At 36.7% G+C, this 20630-nt stretch overlaps 2 protein-coding genes across 6 annotated transcripts in view; one reads left to right on the top strand and one right to left on the bottom strand.

Moving 5' to 3' along the window:
- Nucleotides 1-3708: 3708 nt before the first annotated feature.
- Nucleotides 3709-20630, bottom strand: part of FXR1 (FMR1 autosomal homolog 1) — a 59265-nt gene continuing 42343 nt past the window's right edge. Inside the window, exons 11-17 of one of the 5 annotated variants that reach the window (XM_007468918.1) lie at nucleotides 19849-19906; nucleotides 19699-19761; nucleotides 11143-11346; nucleotides 9527-9727; nucleotides 8741-8821; nucleotides 4903-4994; nucleotides 3996-4166 (exon numbers count right to left, since the gene is read on the bottom strand). In XM_007468918.1, the coding sequence (XP_007468980.1) occupies nucleotides 3996-4166; nucleotides 4903-4994; nucleotides 8741-8821; nucleotides 9527-9727; nucleotides 11143-11346; nucleotides 19699-19761; nucleotides 19849-19906 (870 nt within the window). Of the gene's footprint in view, nucleotides 4167-4902; nucleotides 4995-8740; nucleotides 8822-9526; nucleotides 9728-11142; nucleotides 11347-19698; nucleotides 19907-20630 lie in introns of all 5 variants that reach the window. The other 4 variants (XM_007468914.1, XM_007468917.1, XM_007468915.1 and 1 more) reach the window with 4 other exon arrangements.
- On the top strand, nucleotides 13819-15763 carry LOC103074840 (heat shock cognate 71 kDa protein-like). Its single transcript, XM_007468913.1, has 2 exons — nucleotides 13819-14955; nucleotides 14996-15763. Exons 1-2 carry the CDS (start codon nucleotides 13819-13821, stop codon nucleotides 15761-15763), a joined length of 1905 nt encoding a protein of 634 aa, XP_007468975.1.

Below are 20630 nucleotides of genomic sequence, written 5' to 3'. Positions count from 1 at the left end.
AATAGAAAACAAACACCATTTTAATTCAGCATACTCCTTAAGAGTACATAGGACTATGGTTAAGTATCACACAGGGTCTAACATGATTACACTCAAGTTATATTACACTGGAAAGGCCTTTATGGGATCACCTAGCCTAGGCCTCTCTAGTTGGATGAAACGGAATATAGAAAAAGTTTGTACAACTAAGACAGTAACTCCCAATTCTGTGCTTCAGTACCCTGAAACAGTAATATAGAAGATACAGATGAATCTGAATCTAAAGTGACCCACTGATAAACCATTTTAAAAAACAAAGTATTTTAGAGTATACACCTCCCTCATCCAATAATTAGGGCTTTTCTGGATGATCAGACCCTTGCTTGGATTTCTGGAGTAAATGATTGTACCTTAAAACGTATTATTAGGTTGTCTCTTCTGTGGGTCAAAACTGGTCAGCTCCCAGCAATTTCCTATGGTTCAACATAACTGACGTTTTCAACCAGCAGTTGAGTGCAGTTTCAAATTACCACCACTTGCCAAAAGTTTTACTATAGCAGATTGCAATCATTGCTTTATTGCAAAAGTTCCCTGAAATAAAACCCAAATGCTGTCATAGGTTAATCATGGGTTATAAGTGAATATTATCCATTCAAGCATCCTAGTAAAAAAAAAAATTTTAAAATAAGGGACCGGCAAATTCACCATCAGATATCCTTATAAAGGGTACAGGGGATCCAAATTGTAAATAGCAAAGATAGGGAGACTGAGACTTTACAATGAACATCCTACTTGTTGCCTTTTGGAATTTTGCCAAATCCATAGATCCAATTCAAATTCAAGTTCCTTGAAGCCTTAGAAAATCTCAATATAGAAGTAATTTTCCTTTATTCATTTCCAGTAACCGCCAATCACCTGCTTACGGCATAAGCTCATTGTAGGCACAGCCTGTAAGAGTATTAACTAGTTGGTTTCAATCTGAAAAAAGTCAATGTTTGCAGAGGACACAAATGGTAGGTACTATTTCCTAATCTACCAGCAATATTCAGTTAACATACCAACTTTGCAGAGACCCTTCTGAGGTTAAACACTAGACTCATAGCAAACAGTAGCTACAAAAATACTTCCAAAGGTGATGGATTCCAGCCACAAAAGAACGGCTGACATGAATGGAGATCCAGGACAAATAGTAAAACACCAGCTTAGTGTTTTCCTGTTCTTTGGTTATTTTGCTTGTCTGTATATACCTGGACTTGCTTTTTAATATTTACTTAAGCTACTACCTCCCTCAGCCTTGTCCTAAGCAACGTCTGTTTTCATGAACTCACTGGTTTGATATGCTGTTACCTCCACATTAAAATAATTACTTAAAATTAATACTTTTATGTATCCCTATTATAATTTTAACAGTGGTGACTGACCTGTCAACAGAAACCCATACCATTTTGTGAAAGTTTTAGGCCCGTGGAAGGCTTAAAAGAGTGATGCCAAACCCAAGAATCCTAGGCTTCCCAAGGCTTCAGGAAAAGACCATTTTTACCCCCATGTAATCTCAGCTCTTAATTCATGATTTAGTTCAGATATCATACACGACTTCATATATGTATGCTGAAACACTATTTAAGCTGCACAAAACCTTTTGGCGGGGTGGGGCTGGGGGGCTGGCAAGTTTTCCCATAGCAACATTCCATGTAACTAGTAGCCAAAAGAGATGCACCCTCTCAAACTAAGTTTGGAAGGCTACCTCTATCAAGAATAGTTACCTTTGGGGAGTGGACTTTTCAGTTCTGAATCTGAGCATGTGCTATTAAAAAAAAAAAAGATAAAAGGCCTATCATGATTCTGCAGTACATATTTCTAAAGGACATTGGGATTAGTCATTTGTAAATAATGAAATCTTAATACTTATTTCCTAGAATCTGGTTATTAGTTCTAAAAAAACTCCCTGGGCTAAACCCACTTAAGATGATTTTGTGTTTCTTCCGTTCCCATTGAAACAGTCTTTACAGGAGGATTTTAGTGAATATTCTACCTGGAAGAAAATGAAAAATCGTATTTTCTTTATACCATATTTACCGATTTGGGGATTAATGAAAATTCTTCTCATACCTTATAGTTAATTTATAACTCTACTACTGAAAAGAAGAATAAAAAGGCCAACAATTTTACATGTTTCTGACTTTGGTGGATTAAAGACATTTGTGGGTAATTTTATTAGGATATGAAATTACTTGATATTATTTATTCAATGTTCAAGAACTGCACTATTCACACTTCACCTTAAAATTTTCAGTTATCAGGGTTTTAGGAAAAAGCATGTAATACCATCACATCTTTCACCTCAAGAGTAATAAATTTCAGGGCTAGGGTATTACATACACTGATGACCCGGCAAATATTTTTAACTATAACCTGAATTGTGCTTCAGCCATAAATTAAAATCACTTAGCTTTTTTATGCACATAACAAATTAACATAAATTATGCACATAAAAATACTTTTCAGATGCCAAGTGAAAGAGCTGTCTTTCTTCTTGCTCAGTAGTCTATATAATATTGTAGAGCAACTCCCATAAACCCACAATTACTTGATATCACCTTGCAACACACTTCGTTTAAGTCTGTATCTTCCTAAAATTAAGACATCTGGCTAAAATATTTACAAAAAATCCATTCATTAGTATAAGAACCTTTAAAATTATTTCCTTGAGAACCAAAAATCAAATTCGTGACATTCCTTATTTAAAAACTGCTCATTATACTTCTTTATAAAAATAACTTTAATGAAGAATCAAAGGCAAAAGTAAAATTCTGGATTTTACCCCAATGCCTTCCAAAAGTTGCCTATGATTAGAATTTTGTTACAAAGACTTTCCTAATATCAAATCTCTGATCAATTCCTTAAACCATTCTATTCTAACACTAAATTTTAAGTACTAAGATTTCAGAGGATTCATTACAAAATGATAAATTGACCACCTAATATTTTACTACTACTTATGAGCAAGTATAAATGCATCTTAAAAAGCAATCAGAATACTACTCTAGGCCTTTAAGTAGGTCCAACTACTTTTCAACAGTTGGTATAAAAAGTAGAAAGTTAAAAATCAGCAAATGGAAGATCAAAGTTTATTTACTACCTGCATACAAAAACATATTGCACATCAAACAACCAAAATCAAAAAAAAAAAAAAAGGAAAAAGGGGAAAAAAAAGAAAAAAGGGGGAAAAAAGAAAAGGAAGATACTCTACTGAAGACTAACATGTAGTTTATACAGAATAAACCTTCTGGAAATTGATCTTTTCAGTAGTTCAGGTTATGTCTGAATGGACATGACTAATTCAGCTTAGTGTTTTAACTAAAGCTATGTTTGATTTTTTAAATACTGTACACTTTAATAAATAAACCAAACAAAGCCTTAATGTAGAACAGTCACTGCCAATATCACCCAGTGTCCCTGCAGATGAGAATTTAACAAATGTATTCCAGTGGCCTGCAGATTTTCCTCTACATACAGCATTTAAAAAACACATTAAAACAGACCAGTTTCCAGACTAAACTAATGAAGAAATTACAATTCAGTGCAAAATATCTTAGACTGCATTTCACTCTAGTTTTCCTCAGGTGAAGAAGTGGTTGCATATTATTAAAAATGTAACAAAAGCAGCTAATGCTTTCATAAAGAATATTCCCTTAGGGATCCCACCCCCCACCCACCCCCCCCCATCTCTGCCATATTTTGAAAACAAAATAACATTTCCTATAGCCAGCAACTTTTTTTAATGTTACATATACTATTCTCAAGGCACATCTGATGATATATTTTATAACACAGTAGGTGTCAAAGTATGTTTAACATATGATTTCTTCAGGATCCCTCCCCTTTCTGAATTCCAAATGGAGGAACTGAAAGTGCGATGTAAAGACTGGCGATCCATATTCTATCTTTGGCAAGCTTGTACAAGCACTATTGTAAAATGTAATGTAAAAGAACTGTAAACTAGGAACTTCTTCAGTTTATGAAACACCATTCAGGACTGCTGCTTCTTGAGTATTTTCTTCTTTTAAGGTATTAATCTTTTCTTCTCCTGGAGTACGCTGTAGCTTAGAAATTTCATCGCCAGAAGCACTAGTTGGGCCATTTACTGCCTTTTCTGAAGGACCATGCTCTTCAATCACATCTTTTGCCTGCCAAAGGGAGACAACTTTTTCAACTTCTTTATAAATGAAATCTATAGCTGAGGAGGACAATAGCTACATAAACATTAATTTGCTAATAATTTTAGTTTTCACATACCACAATGGATCAAAGAATTTAAAAAACATTCTTAAAATTCAAAACAAATACCAATGTACTCCACCTCTCTGGGCTTTTCAACTCTTTATCTCTAGTATTTAGCGGTGCATAAACCACAGGAAGAATATGTACCTGTTTACTGAAAACTTGCACCTAATTTCATTTTAACCACTGGAAAACTCACCATATAAAAGATATAAACATTAATACCCTAAGTAACGCAAATAACCACCTACTTACTCACCTCTTTTTTGGAACTCACATTTACATATCAAATCCCTTAAAATATTTAAAAGAATTGAAACTTAAAGGCCTTTATCCACCACTGAGAAGAGGTATATTCAGCCTATTGCTCCCCAAATTAAGGCAACAGTCTCTATGCCCAGTATCTTTGGGCAGACTGAATTTTACGAATGCTATTTAGAGTTCTAAATGAAAAGTATTTCAGGCTCAAGCATGCATATCTTCAGTTACCTGGGGCCAAAAACAAAATCAAGAGTAGTCTTTAACTAAAATATTACTGGTCTAATTGGGGAAACAAGTGATCATACAAGTTAAGAAGTGAAAATAAAACTAAACCATACCAAAAACAAAAACACCAAAACCTACAGGTTAAATTCTCCTTACCATTTCTTTCTTGTTTTTAGCCAAAGTTTCCCTTGGGAGGTTTCTTTGTCTGCTCTGAGACTCAGCTCTAGAAATATAATCTGCAACTGTGACTGTTGAAGATGAGAAAAAAATTACAGGTGTTGAAAAAGTACTTCTAAAGTTTATTTATGGATAAAGAGTAATTTTACTTTTAAAATAAATTAATGGTGGGTTACCCAATTTCAAAATTTTCTTAAGCTGGGTACCACCTCCAACCAAAAACTAACCCTGAAAAATGTGCCTGTGGTTTAGTGCTGACTACACAAGATTTCAAGCTGGAGAGGTGAGGAAGCCCTCTTCAACAAGAGTCCAGCCATTTGCTTCTGGTTAGTCTACAGTTGTGGGGTTAAGTCTGACATAGAAATCCACAACCAAGAATAGAGAATGCAGCATTGTAAGCCTAGTGTTTGCACTTATCAGTGGGGGAAAAAATGGGGCAAACTGGGTCAAATCGTGGTGTAGCATGCTTCAATTTGAAATTTTCATCAAAGATGTAAAAGATTTACTCAGAAATTAGTTGTTCTTTTTTTTTTTTTTTAACATTTTCTTTAAAAGCACAGTAAGATATCCAAGTGTATTTTATGGTTCCTTTTTCACATTTCACACTAGAAACCATTCTGAGTAATCTAAAAAAACTGCAAGCAAACTAAAGATGACAGAACACCAACCTAAAAATGTGGCCATTGATCATGGTGGGAAAAGGTCCACCATTAATTCAGTAACCACTCCCTTTCCCCATCTTGCCAATCTTTCAAGGGACTGACTGAAAAGGTGTTTGTGTTTGCAATGGCAGTAGGGATACAGAGAAAAGACTAATGCAAAGGCGAAAAGACTAACCCACACAAACACCCTACTGCCAACCCAACTGCAACGAACTACCTCTGGTCTGCTAGTACACTGGACTGGCCTCACTTTATACTGCACAACTTTCTCTTCAAGAACCTGCAACTTAGAATTCACTGATTTGAAGAAATATCAAAATAATCACCCTCTTCCTTTCAAAGTATTTACTTTCCCTCAGAACCTGGTGAAGAAAAATCCCTGATTATGTGGAATAAGGTGTACTTTAAATTATGGGAGCAGGTAAATTACAAACGAATCAAAACTCGGGTAAATTTAAAATTTAAAGTCACTATGTACAGGAAGAACTAGTCCATCAGGTTCAAATTATATGAAAATAAATCATTTTAATATAATAAAAAGCTGGATTGTATTTACAATTCATTTTTCTTAATCATGAATTAACATACTAACACCTTTCTTTATAAGATCCAAGAACTTTCTAGAACTATTAAAATGAATCTTTTTAAATCTCAAGGAAACAACTTAATTTAGAACTAATACACAGCTTTAGAAACACCGCTAAATAAAGATGTTTCATGTCTAAAACTGTCTCTTTTCCTCCAAATTATAAGAAACTCAATGTACTCATTTTGGAGCTTTATAAATGGTCATTTAAATTCACTGTAAATGAATTTATAAATACATTTAATAATAGTTTCCAAAATTGGGAAGAGGGATCCTATCAAATCCACTTCATCATTATATCTACCTACACAGAAGCAAAAGCATCCTATTCGAGTTTGGAGAGCACCTTAATGAATTCATTCTGTTTCCATGGTTGAGCCCTCAGTGACACCTGGAAGAACTCAGCTACCTGGAAACCCTGATGCATAGACACACATACTGCTAAATTTGAACACGTGACAATTCTTAGAACTCTTCATCCACTATGTACAGAGAATAGTATACTCTGATACAGTTTACCAATTAATTAATAGGCACTTGGAAAGGTAAAAATTCATCAGTGCCCCTCCCCTACCAAAGGGAGGTAAAACTAAAAAATAACCTCAGTTAATTCAAAGAAAAACCTGTTTATAGCCAGTCTTTATAATACAAGCCACTTAAAAGTTCAAAACAGATTAATAAGTATTTACAATATCTAGGAAAAAATTGAGGCAATTTGTGCAGCATAATTTGGACTCTAGAATTTAAGGGCTCCAAAGTTAATCCACTGGACACCAGTATACTGTCATTCTTTTCTTAGTAAAGAATAGTCACTGCTTAATTTATACTAAAGGCAACAAGAAATTCTGAGCAAATATTTGCTTATTTCAGAGAATGTTGACATGAACTTTGGATAGAAGCTGCCTTCACAGAACTCCTTCCAGAGGCAAAGGAGAAAATGATGTGCCTTTTCCACCTATCCTATCGCGCGCGCGCGCGCGTGTGTGTGTGTGTGTTTGGGGGGGAGGGGACACACTAAGAAAGGCAATGAGTTCTAAAGAGGAAATTAGTACTTCCAAAGAACAGAGTAAAATAGGGATAAATGCAGTAAAGAACACAAATCATTGCTTAATTATTTAAAACTCTAAATTACTCAAGTTTCGATTAATACCATGCAGAAATCTCTTCCTCTTCTTTATCAAAGACTTTTACGTTATTCCCTTTATGTCCTTTGACTTAGTAATGAACCACCATCCACCTAGTTAATAAATTAGGTTGTAATTTATTCTATCTCAAGCCCAACCTACTAATAGCTTCAAATAACAAAATAAGGGCTTCCCTGGTGGCGCAGTGGTTGAGAGTCTGCCTGCCGATGCAGGGGACACGGGTTCGTGTCCCGGTCCAGGAAGATCCCACATGCCGCGGAGCGGCGGGGCCTGTGAGCCATGGCCGCTGAGCCTGCGCGTCCGGAGCCTGTGCTCCGCAACGGGAGAGGCCACAACAGTGAGAGGCCGGCGTACCGCAAAAAAAATAAATAAATAAAAATAAATGCAATCTCTTCATCTAAAAGATATTTCTAACACTAAAGAGAGAGAAAAGAAGAGAAAACAGTAACATTTCCTGGAACCTATTTTGACAATATTTAATTCCTTTTAAATTTACAACTATCTTTAAAACATCAACTTTTTTTTCCCCAAGAATGGAAACTAATACCCTTAACCAGTTTTCTCAAATGTCTCTACAACCACTAAACTTAAAATTCTAAATAAAGATACTGGAATTTACATTCTTTATTTGGGGAAAACACAAGAATCTGCTTTGGAAAGAATGCAAAATTGATTAGTTTAAAAGGGGTTTATTTCTGGTGCACACAGTTTCTTCATTGTAAATATACATGTGATTCTCCATACAAAGGAAATGGAATTATGTTCAAGATAGTATAGACACAGCAAACAAGTTTCTTTGAAGTTACTAAAAATTATATCTACTTAAATTAACACTCTAAAACTAAGTAAGTACTATTAATTTGAATAGTTAGTAGGTGTAAGGGAAAAGGCATCACACTACAATAAAAACATAACATGCATTCCTCTTACTAGGAAAAAGACATTTTCAAGTATTTTTTTCATTTATACTTTTTTTTAAACTGTGGGTATGAGAAACCCCACAAAAATGAGGTGCTGAACCCAGATATAGCAAGCAGGCACCATGCAAAAGCTGCCCAGTTTTGCCAATCAACCTCAATCACAATCTACAACATAGTTCCTGGGATGGCAGGCCCCAACTCAAGAATGCAGAATCTGCCAAGTGGACAAAATAATGGTCTTCTCAACAGTATTTCCATGTAAAAAAATTGAGACACAACATTAGTTCAATTAGACGGGTTTACTACACATTTACGGTGTGAAGGAAGAATGCATTTTCTTAGAGTAGTAGTCGTATTAGTTGAGTAAACAATTTATGCAATGCACATCTTGAATGTATATGCACAGGTGTACATGTAAGTATAATATATTTAGAAAGCAGACACATGACATTTTTTTTTTCCATGCTTGTAACCTGGTATTGGCAACAGGTCCACGCAAGTTACCTGGCTGTCTATCTTCTGCCTGACCCCTGAAACGACGCCTGCGGCTACGATTGCGTCGCTGGGGTTTTTTTTCACTATCATCTGTAATTGCAAAGTTCACCATGAACTATTCTGACAAAAACAAAGCAAAAAAAATAATAAAACAAAAAACTTCCTTCCTTCAAAGATTTAAAGAAGGGAAAAGAACCTTTTAATTAAACAGGAAAGATAAAACAATACACATTACTCACAGGAAAAATACTTTTGTAGTTTAAAACATTCCTACTACATTAAATATGGAAATTATCATCCAGAAATTAAGAGGGTTTTAGCTCTTGATTAAACAAACTCTAACACTTAATTATCATCATTCAGGAATAAAGTTTTCCTTTTTTTTTTTTTTACCAAAGTTAATGACATTTTAGCCCTCTGGAAATCAATGCCTACTCAGTATACACACCTTCATTAGTGTCATTTATAATAACATTTAAAGAGGCAAACTGAAAGCCCAATTTTGGTTTAGAACAGTAAAGAGTATTAAGTGCCTTGCAGTTTGAATATCTGTATTGTTTTAATGGCAACAAAGGGCACTTTAATAAACCTTCCCAGTTTCAAATTATTTGGTTATACAAATCTGAGAACTAGACATTTAAGACAGACACAAAGCCATCTACCTCGTCTGAAGTAAACACTAGGAAAAATTCAATTTGTGAATTGCATATGTTTGGGATTTTTTTTTTAAAAAAAGCTTCATACATTAACAATATTATACAATAATATATATCTTTTCCCTAAGTGCTTACATACCTAGCCCATTTTCATTAACTGAAGCTGTATCAGATTCAGTCATCCCATCCATCAGAACAGCATCTTCATCAGTCCTTCGTCTACGAGACCGCCTACGACGGTTAGTACTGTGATGAGATTCGCTGGCATCAGTGTCTGCAGTCTGATCTGATTCTGTATTATCAAGTAAGCTGTATGGATTGCTGTCTGGATCTTTGAGCACTATATGCATGTCAGAGGCAAGAAATATTTGTTTAAGAGAGCTGCAGTTATTAGGAATACTCTGACCTATATTGAACTATATCAATTAATGATAAGAAACTTCAATTTTCCCCAGGTAAAAATATACCCTCTCTGTCTTCAGATAAAATGTTTTCTGTATCACTATTTTACCTGAAAAACAACAAATATAAAAACCTTTAAATGGCAATGAAAAATTAAAACAGAAGATGGGCAGACAACTTGGCTTTCTACCACTTCTCTTTGACTTGTTTTGAAAATGTATTAGGAACTAGTATATTATTACATGCTACTTTTTACATTCACATTCCTAGCTAATCCTACCCAGAGGCTAGAGAAATAAAAATGAAAACCAATATTCAGCTAAAATGAATCAATTCCACAAAACAGCTTTTTGTCTCCATAACTGAGTTCAATGTGGTTGCTGCTTCTTTGTGCCAATGTTAATGAACTATTTCCAAATAATACTCAACACCTGCACTCCATGACATAATAGAAATCTCCTACTATGAACTGAAGCAAGCAAAACAAGTCTACACAAAAAAACATACTAAAAAATTTGAAACTCTAGCTGGTTATAGGAAAATGTGGAAATGAATGTTGAGTAGTACTCCCATCTCCAGAAAGAAAGAGCAAAGGTGGAGTAAGGTGGGGTGAGGGTGGGAAAGGAAAGGTTTTAAGATATAATTTATAAGAAAAAAAAAATACCCATCTTACCTATGTGCATTTATTGCTTCCACCAATCAAATTATAGAAGAAATTCACCTAATCACGATTTTTCCTTTCTAAGTTTCCTTTGGTAACAGCTAGCAAGCTAGCATCTTTGCAAAAGACACTAAGTTTATCCATTAATCATAAACACTAGGTAAAGTACATTTACTTTGTAATTCAGCATACTATAATTTTATAAACCTTGGTAATAGTGAACAATATACTAAAATATAAAAAACTATTTCCCTGGAAGTCTGTAAACTGAACTTAGGACTTGAAGAATATCACTAGAACTAGAGAGTACTTTAAAGTCCCATAAAAAGTGTGATTTGATCCAGCCTTTTTTTTAAAATTTATTAAGAGTGGTTTTATTAAAAGTTGCCATACAATAATATGCTATGGATCTAGTCCATGGATCCCTGACAATTCTCAATTCTCCCCCCAGCCCATTATACTAAGCAAGAACATTCTGAATATTCTAGCTAAACTTTCACTGAGAAACACTCTATAGTGCTTTTCCTTATGCTGCTATGTGTATGTGTGTATATATATATATATTCTACTATTTTCCTCAGACAGTTAAAAGAGAAACTTCCAAAAATGAGTGGCCCTGGTAAATGAATTAACGTATATGAAATTATACTGTTTACCAAGAAAGGATTCTGACATAGTATATAAAAGACTACCAGAACTGATGGAAGATTTGCCACCACGTGGTCCACCACGACCTCGACCCCCTGAAACACTTCTGCCTCTTCCTCCTGGGCGTCTCCTGCTGTCACGCTGATGCCGGCTCTCTCGGTCATCTTCTCCCGCCAATGACCAATCACTTAGCTCGTCTTTACGCTCAGATTCAGTTTCAGATTGGTTAGACAGCTCAGAGTTTGTACCTTGGGAAAGAAGAAAACATAAGCCAACTATATTTCTATTAAAGAAAAAAGTGAAATTTTTCAACATTATTTCCTGCTAATCATTGTTTAAATAACCCTACTGATTGGCTGCTCCAAAGAAAGAGAAATAAAAATGTTAATGAATTTGAAATTTATTAACTAAGAAATAACTGAATGTTAATACTGTATACTAGTAATCAAGTATTTACGTAGTCAGAGAGATTAAAAATTGAACTGCTTGGATGCGCAGAAACAGCCAATAGAATTTTGCAGAGAACATACAAAACATTACACATATACAATATGAAAATGCACTTAATATAGGGAAATATTTTTTAAATTTTGCCCATTTTTAGGTTTTTAACAAATTGTTAGTATTGGGTTGGCCAAACAGTTCATTTGGTTTTAAGTAAAAATAAAAGACACATTTTTCATTTTCACCAAGAATTTTATTGCACAATGTATTCACTAACCAAACGAACTGTTTGGCCAACCCAATATAATAAGAAATAACCACTATCCAACATTTAAAAGCAAATTTAATCATAGTTAGAAGAATGAGTACTTTATCTGCATACTGTATTCTACCATTATTTCACTGATTCTAGGCGGCACCTTTTTTTCACATTTAACATCTCTGAAATAAGAATATTTCTTATAATTGATCGTCTCATGAACTGGGAGTGTATTTTTAGTAGCTCTACATAAAATTATGTTTTTCGCACAATAATGTCTTAAGTTTGAAGAATACAGCGTTTGAAATCACTGAACAAATTTTAGGTTACTCTTAAGAAAAGACAGCTTCAACCTGACAATCAATGGAGTTTGAAGCCATTATCAGTGAAACAAAACTTCAGCATGACTTTAAAAGTTTACGGACTTTTTCTAACATCCCAATGGCCAAATTCAATAGTGACCTTTTAAAAATGTAAACACTGCAAAGATTCTATGAAAGCCTACATCATTATTATTATAACACAATTAATGTGTCATATTTATATGACCCAATCACTATCATACTCATTCCCACTTCTATTCTTTGTTAGTTCTGGGATGGCATTTTTTCATCCTTTCCTCTTAGCATAGAGGTATCCTATGCTTTTCATAAGTTCATTTTACAACTTTTTTTTTCCCCTGGCTGCATTGGGTCTTTGTTGCTGTGCGCGGGCTTTCTCTGGTTGCAGCGAGCGGGGGCTACTCTTCATTGCAGTGCGTGGACTTCTTATTACAGTGGCTTCTCCTGTTGTGGAGCACGGGCTCTAGGCACGCGGGCTTCAGCAGTTCTGGCACGCGAGCTCTAGAGCGCAGGCTCAGTAGTTGTGGGGCACGGGCTTCTTTGCTCCGCGGCATGTGTGATGTCTCCAGACCAGGGCTCAAACCCATGTCCCCCGCATTGGCAGGCGGTTTCTTAACCACTGCGCCACCAGGGAAGCCCATTTTACACCGTTTTGCTTTTACAAAAGACCTCCACAAACACCTGTTTTCGCTAACCAAAAGAAATCAAAGAGGATTTCTGCTTTAGGAAAAAAGGCACGAAGAGAAAACAGCCTTCAGCATTTGCTTTGCAGCAAGCCATTATAGAGGCAGCAAGCACCCCAAACAGTGACAGCAGCACACCCCAGCTCCTTCCTCAGAAGCTAAACTCAGCATCAAGCCAACAGTTTTGAACTGTGTCGGTAAGCATCTGTGCTTTATCTCACGTTACTTTGTGCATCTATTAGCAAGATGTGTCCTAAGGTAATGTGTCCTAAGGTAATTGCTTCTTCACTTTATGCCATTTCAGCTTACAAAAGGTTTCACAGGAAAACTCTACTTTCTGATAGTGTGGGAAACCTACACATGCAAATCTATCTCCTTAAGGGCCCAGTTCAATGTCTGTAGCTTCCAACCAATTTAACTAAAAACAGACCTCTCCCCTTATTTCCTTAAAATTAATGTGTATCTATCATGAAGTACTGTCATGTGTTGTTTGCTATTTTCTCCAGTGTGGATTTACTTCCCACTTGGTCTACAATATAATAAAGGGGAGAGCTCTGTCTTATACCTCTAAATGCCCCCAGAAGCCTAGCAACATGCATATGAATTTTCTCTTGCGATGTAAATTTGCTGCATGATTTTGAAGTTCCTCTGCTGTATTCCCAAATAAGAAAGATAAGCTAAAAATACACTATATTAACTCCACAGTCATTTAATGATAAAAGCAAAACACAAGAGCTCTTCAGATACACAAAATGCTACGTACTAAAGTACAGGGATTAAAACGTAAAGTTTAAAAACAAGCCTACCGCGTTGAACGCGGCGGCAGCTGTGTAGGTTGCTGTTTTCTACTCCGGTGGACCCGGGCCTGCGCTCCAGCAACCATGTCTAAGGGACCTGGTTGGCATTGAACAAGCCTACCGCGTTGAACGCGGCGGCAGCTGTGTAGGTTGCTGTTTTCTACTCCGGTGGACCCGGGCCTGCGCTCCAGCAACCATGTCTAAGGGACCTGCAGTTGGCATTGATCTTGGCACCACCTATTCTTGTGTGGGTGTCTTCCAGCACGGAAAGGTGGAAATAATTGCCAATGATCAGGGGAACCGAACTACCCCAAGCTATGTGGCCTTTACTGATACCGAACGATTGATCGGTGATGCTGCGAAGAACCAAGTTGCAATGAATCCCACCAACACGGTTTTTGATGCCAAACGCCTCATTGGACGAAGATTTGATGATGCTGTTGTCCAGTCTGATATGAAGCATTGGCCCTTCATGGTGATGAATGATGCAGGCAGGCCTAAGGTTCAAGTAGAATACAAGGGAGAGACAAAAAGTTTTTATCCAGAGGAGGTGTCATCCATGGTTTTGACAAAGATGAAGGAAATAGCAGAAGCCTACCTTGGGAAGACTGTTACCAATGCTGTTGTCACAGTACCCGCTTACTTTAATGATTCTCAGCGTCAGGCTACCAAAGATGCTGGAACTATTGCTGGGCTCAATGTACTTAGAATTATCAATGAGCCAACTGCTGCTGCTATTGCCTATGGCTTAGACAAAAAGGTTGGAGCAGAAAGAAATGTGCTGATCTTTGATTTAGGTGGTGGCACTTTTGATGTGTCAATCCTCACTATTGAGGATGGAATCTTTGAGGTCAAATCCACAGCTGGAGATACCCACTTAGGTGGAGAAGACTTTGACAACCGGATGGTCAACCATTTTATTGCAGAATTCAAGCGCAAGCACAAGAAGGACATCAGTGAGAACAAGAGGGCTGTCCGTCGCCTTCGTACTGCTTGTGAGTGTGCTAAGCGCACACTCTCTTCCAGCACCCAGGCCAGTATTGAGATTGATTCCCTCTATGAAGGAATCGACTTCTATACCTCAATTACCCGTGCCCGATTTGAAGAACTGAATGCTGACCTGTTCCGTGGCACACTGGACCCTGTGGAGAAAGCCCTTCGGGATGCCAAGCTAGACAAGTCTCAGATCCATGATATTGTCCTGGTGGGTGGTTCAACCCGCATCCCCAAGATTCAGAAACTTCTCCAGGACTTCTTCAACGGGAAAGAACTGAATAAGAGCATCAACCCTGATGAGGCTGTTGCTTATGGTGCAGGTAATCTTCCTATTCTAGTTAAACAGTTTTAACAGGCATCCTGTTAGGAGGCTTTAGCTAACTGCTCTTTCCCTTGGAATTGAAACTGCTGGTGGAGTCATGACTGTCCTCATCAAGCGCAACACCACCATTCCCACCAAGCAGACACAGACCTTCACAACCTACTCGGACAACCAGCCCGGTGTACTCATTCAGGTTTATGAAGGTGAACGTGCCATGACCAAGGATAACAACCTGCTTGGCAAGTTTGAACTCACAGGCATACCTCCTGCCCCCCGTGGTGTTCCCCAGATTGAAGTCACTTTTGATATTGATGCCAATGGCATCCTCAATGTCTCTGCTGTGGATAAGAGCACAGGAAAAGAGAACAAGATTACCATCACTAACGACAAAGGCCGTTTGAGCAAGGAAGACATTGAACGCATGGTTCAGGAAGCAGAGAAGTACAAAGCTGAAGATGAGAAGCAGCGGGATAAGGTGTCTTCGAAGAATTCTCTTGAATCCTATGCTTTCAACATGAAAGCTACTGTTGAGGATGAGAAACTTCAAGGCAAGATTAATGATGAGGACAAACAGAAGATTCTTGAGAAGTGTAATGAAATAATCAACTGGCTTGATAAGAACCAGACTGCAGAAAAGGAAGAATTTGAACATCAGCAGAAGGAGCTGGAAAAAGTCTGCAACCCCATCATCACCAAGCTGTACCAGAGCGCAGGAGGCATGCCAGGAGGAATGCCAGGAGGAATGCCCGGGGGCTTTCCTGGTGGTGGAGCTCCTCCATCTGGTGGTGCCTCCTCTGGGCCCACCATTGAAGAGGTTGATTAAGCCAGCCTAGTATAGGTTTAGCATTGTTCCACACAACATTGAAGGACCCAAATTTGTAGCAAATTCCATGGCAGTTTTAAAGTTAAGCTGCTGTAGTAAACTGGGCACTCTTGATACTTGAACATGGAATGTGTGCACAGGGAAAGGAAATAACATTGCACTTTACAAGCACTGTATTGTAAGTGGAAAATGCAATGTCTTAAATAAAACTGTATTTAAAATTGGCACCATAAAAAAAATAAAAAAATAAAAAATAAAAAATAAAAACAAGCCTACCAACTTCCTTTCTCCTTTAAAGATAAGTCTTCTACCCATCTTTTTTTCTCCATATGTCATTAAATATAGATGTAGCTAGTCATTATATAAGAATGGTAAGTTAGACATACATTTTAAGAAAAATATAGCAAGCTTCTAGTACTGACATTCGAGTCTTTGTTAAGAAATGAGTCTCATAGTAGAGAATGAATTAAAACACTTATTTTTCCAAATGACAAAAAAGAACTTTGTTAACTGATGTCATGGTCTGGTGGAATAAGGGTAGTTTATCATTTCATGAGTAGCTAAAAAACAAAACAATCAAAAAAAAAACACCTTGGAATGTATCAGAACTTTGGGATTTATTTACAAAGCTATATACCCTGCCTGAAAACATTACCAAAATTTGAAGTTAGATGAGTATCTCATTTTTTAACAGAAGTTCCTTTCGAATTATCTTTAGAAATACAGTGTAGTATTTAACTCAGTATCATAAGCAAAAAATTTTCTTAGGTTTAACCTAAATCTAATACTCAAGATACTCAAAGAGGGTGTCTAAATCATAAATAGATTTCAGTAGATAAAGACAGCTATTAAGGTCAAAAACAAAAAAAGCTAATGAACTGGCTAGTGTTCCACTTCCTTCATATTAAACATTTCTGAGATGGCATAAGGAACTCTGCAGATGTAATTAAGGTTAAGGATATTGAGGTGGGAGGATTACCCTAGATCATCCAAGTAAGGCCAAATTAATCACATGGATCTTTAAAAAGTAGAGAACCATTCTCAACTACAGAGAACCAGAGATGGCAGCATAAGGACGCTCTGTAATTACTGGCTTTATAAGACGGAGGAAGCGGTCAATAAGCCAAGGAACAGAGATTGTCTCTATAAGCTGGAAGTGTCAAAGGAACAAATTTTTCCCTAGAGCCTCCAAAAGGAAATACAGACATGCCAACACTTAGATTTTAGCCCAATGACACTCATGTCAGATTTCTGACCTACAGAACTATAACATAATAGTATTGTAAAAGCCTCTGAAATTATGACTTGTTGCATAATCAACAGAAAAATACTCTGTTAAAATCATTGCAATCATTCTGATCTCAATTCTGTAAAATATTAAGTTCATGAATCCAAAAAGTCAGGGTGGGGGGAGGCTTTATAAATGATCCATGAAACCGATTCAATTTGTAATGGCTCCAACAAATAAAAAGACCTGTTTTTAACAGAATTTTAACTCAGATTTTCCCCTAAAACTTCTAAAATCACCTTATGAAGATGGTTCCCATCCTTTTAAACTATAGCTTTTTTTTTTTTTTTTTTGCGGTAAGCAGGCCTCTCACTGTTGTGGCCTCTCCCATTGTGGAGCACAGGCTCTGGACGCGCAGGCTCAGTGGCCATGGCTCACGGGCTCAGCCGATCCACAGCATGTGGGATCTTCCCGGACTGGGGCATGAACCCGTGTCCACTGCATCTGCAGACGGACTCTTAACCACTGCGCAACCAGGGAAGCCCCTGTTCACATCCTTTTAAATGAACACGTATGCTGAACTTAATATTAACAGCTAAAGCCCCACATTTTATCAAATCCAACATTGTCATATTTTGTGTGCCATTTAAAGAAAATGCTGCCAATTAAATTTGTAAGACATCATCCACTGTAACACATATAACTTCAGAGATGTTAAATTCTTATACAGCTTATATATATATATATATATATATATATTCACCACCTAAAAAACCTTTTGTAGACAGAACATCTACAACCAAATTCAAATAATTTTTATTTCTCTGGAGCCCACTTTTAAGTTCAACAGCTATTTCAAGAAATACAATGTTACTAGCTGGCAAAGATTCAGAGGTAAGAGTGCCATCTACTGAACAATCTGCATAGCTTTCTTCAATCCAAATGATATTCCTCTACCATTCTCATTTAAATTTATCTCTGTCAACAAAAGCATTTTGCCAAAGAGTGACCTCTCATCAATAAGTGGACTTCCCAGAGGCTTATAAAATTGTTCAATGAATTCATCAACCAAAAAACCAAATCTGATTATTTGTACTAGTAATTTGTACCTCTAAAATCATTCAATATGTACTTAATTTCTATTTAACTACTGATTGTCTTTTGTATTAAATGTGCTTTCAGGATTTTAATAGTTCTCAATTCTCAGTCCTTCACATACTGAACACAGTAACTGGAATTCTTTTCAGGCTTCAATACAGGGTTAACTTTAAAATAATGAAAAAGGGGGAAGGGCAACATGACCATCCAACTCTACAACAAATGAAAAACAGTACAAATCTAATATAACTCTGGGATCATCAGATGATCCATTGGTCAAACATGAAATGTGGAAGTGGAATCTGCACACTGTAAAGCTTTCATGTATTTGTTTTCCCTAAATGCCTTCTACTCTGGAAAAGGCTTATGAAATTTTTTTCCCAAAGCAGTTAGGATGAGCATAGGGGAGTAGAGAAGAGAGAAGAGAAGAGAGAAGGAAAGAGAGAAGGGAAGAAAAAAATCAGGTCACTGCTAAGATCCAAGTCCAAATGCAGAAAAATGGAACAACTCCAAAGCTGAAGACAAACTGAGAAATTTAGGATTAGAGAGTTGCTGACAATCACCATCCACTGGTCCCTTCCTACATAGGTTAAGCCCCAACCTCTCAGTGAAACACATTTTAGAAAAATGTTCATTTATAAAATGTTAATTAGGTTCTAACTTTTAAAGCTCTCATATTATTTTTTTTAACATTTTTATTGGGGTATAATTGCTTTACAATGGTGTGTTAGTTTCTGCTTTATAACAAACTCTCATATTATTGAAATGCTGTATTTCACAAAATAATTCCAGATGTGAGATATTAAAATTCAAAACTGCCAAATGAACCAATATAGTATATTTTAAAAACCAGTACAGATTTGCTATATGTAATTGTGGCACAGTGATTAGTATATTTTTTCATTTTTACTTTTCCTAGAGGGTAGGCAAAAGATAAATCCTAGTAGTATCACCACCATCACTAGGTTTTTATTAGAAAATGTATATAATTGTACAGGGAAAATACCTGAGAAAACAAGTTGCATATATATTTATTCTAAATATTTAGAACAAACATGATCATGAGCTATAAACTTAAAATGTTTCATTTCATTACACACAAACCTTTTACTTGAACACTATAAACCTTTTACTGTCATTAATATAAAGCATGCTGTCACTATTAAAACGTACCTCAGAACTACCTCCTGCCCTCAAAGCCATAAGCAGGACTTCCCTGGTGGCACAGTGGTTAAGAATCTGCCTGACAATGCAGGGACACGGGTACGAGCCCTGGTCCGGGAAGACCCCACATGCCACGGAGCAACTAACCCCACGCACCAAAACTACTGAGCCTGCTGCGCTCTAGAGCCCGCAAGCCACAACTACTGAAGCCCACACGCCTAGAGCCCATGCTCCGCAACAAGAGAAGCCACCGCAATGAGAAACCCGCGCACCGCAAGAAAGAGCAGCCCCTGCTCACTGCAACTAGAAAAAAGCCCACGCACAGCAATGAAGACCCAACGCAGCCATAAATAAATAAATAAAATAAAATGCAATAAAAATAAATCCTAAAGAAAACCCCAAAAACAATAATAAGCAAAATGTACCAAAAAAATTTTTTTTTTACCATAACCGGAGGTGTAATTAGGGCCCCGACGACCTCTGCCTCTTCCACTATAAGACCTAGAACCTTGTACAGAAGAGACGGTACTTTCATCAGTGGCATATCCTTTCTCTTTTTCAGGCCCTCTGGTGGAAGAAGGTCTGAAACCCATACCAATCTGTCGTAGCTGTTCATCAATCTGCAGGCGTTCCATTCTTAGCTGTTCTACTTCCTATAACCAAAACAAAAAAGGATAAATCTTACATGTATTTTTTTGTCTTCTTAAAGCTCAGAGCTTGAGCTATACTCCAGTCCTACGAATGAAAGAAGCTGTGATCTTGGGCAGTTATTCAGCAAAGTATAACTGTATTCCTAGTGAACACAATTTACAAGGTCATTTGCTAATTCAATTCACCAAGCATTTACAAATGCCTTGGCATCATGTGCCAACCATGCTAAGTGCTACAGGTATGCAAAATAAAAAGACAATGACTCCTCTCCTTCAAGGGAATGTTTACACACAAGCATTGGAATAACCTAGGGGATGTTCAACAGACAAGTGCTGAAATAACCTATTTAAACAGCTAATAATTACACAAAATTACCAGATCTAGCCTTCAAGGAGTAAAAACTCTGCTAAATGAGGTAAGGTACCATTTATGACAGGTACTATTAATAACCTACTTTCCTATCAAAATAATGACACTTGAGTTGTGACCTAGATGAACTGGCAGACTTGGTCATTCAGAGAATGAGGTCATTACAGGATGTGAAGGTAAGGTGTCTAGAGAAAGCTCTTGGCTAAAAGGCAGAGTATTGGAAAGATGAGTTTAAAAAAAAGGAATGACATTATCAGGGGTGCTTTCAAAACATTAACACAGCAGCCAACGATATGAGTGACTAAAAGGAAAACATAACTAGAGACAGAGCAGTTGAGATACTATAAACAAGAAAAA

Source organism: Lipotes vexillifer, unplaced genomic scaffold (assembly GCF_000442215.2).
Source record: "Lipotes vexillifer unplaced genomic scaffold, Lipotes_vexillifer_v1.1 scaffold263, whole genome shotgun sequence".
Lineage (NCBI taxonomy): Eukaryota > Metazoa > Chordata > Mammalia > Artiodactyla > Lipotidae > Lipotes > Lipotes vexillifer.
This window is presented reverse-complemented; position numbering and strand designations above follow the sequence as displayed.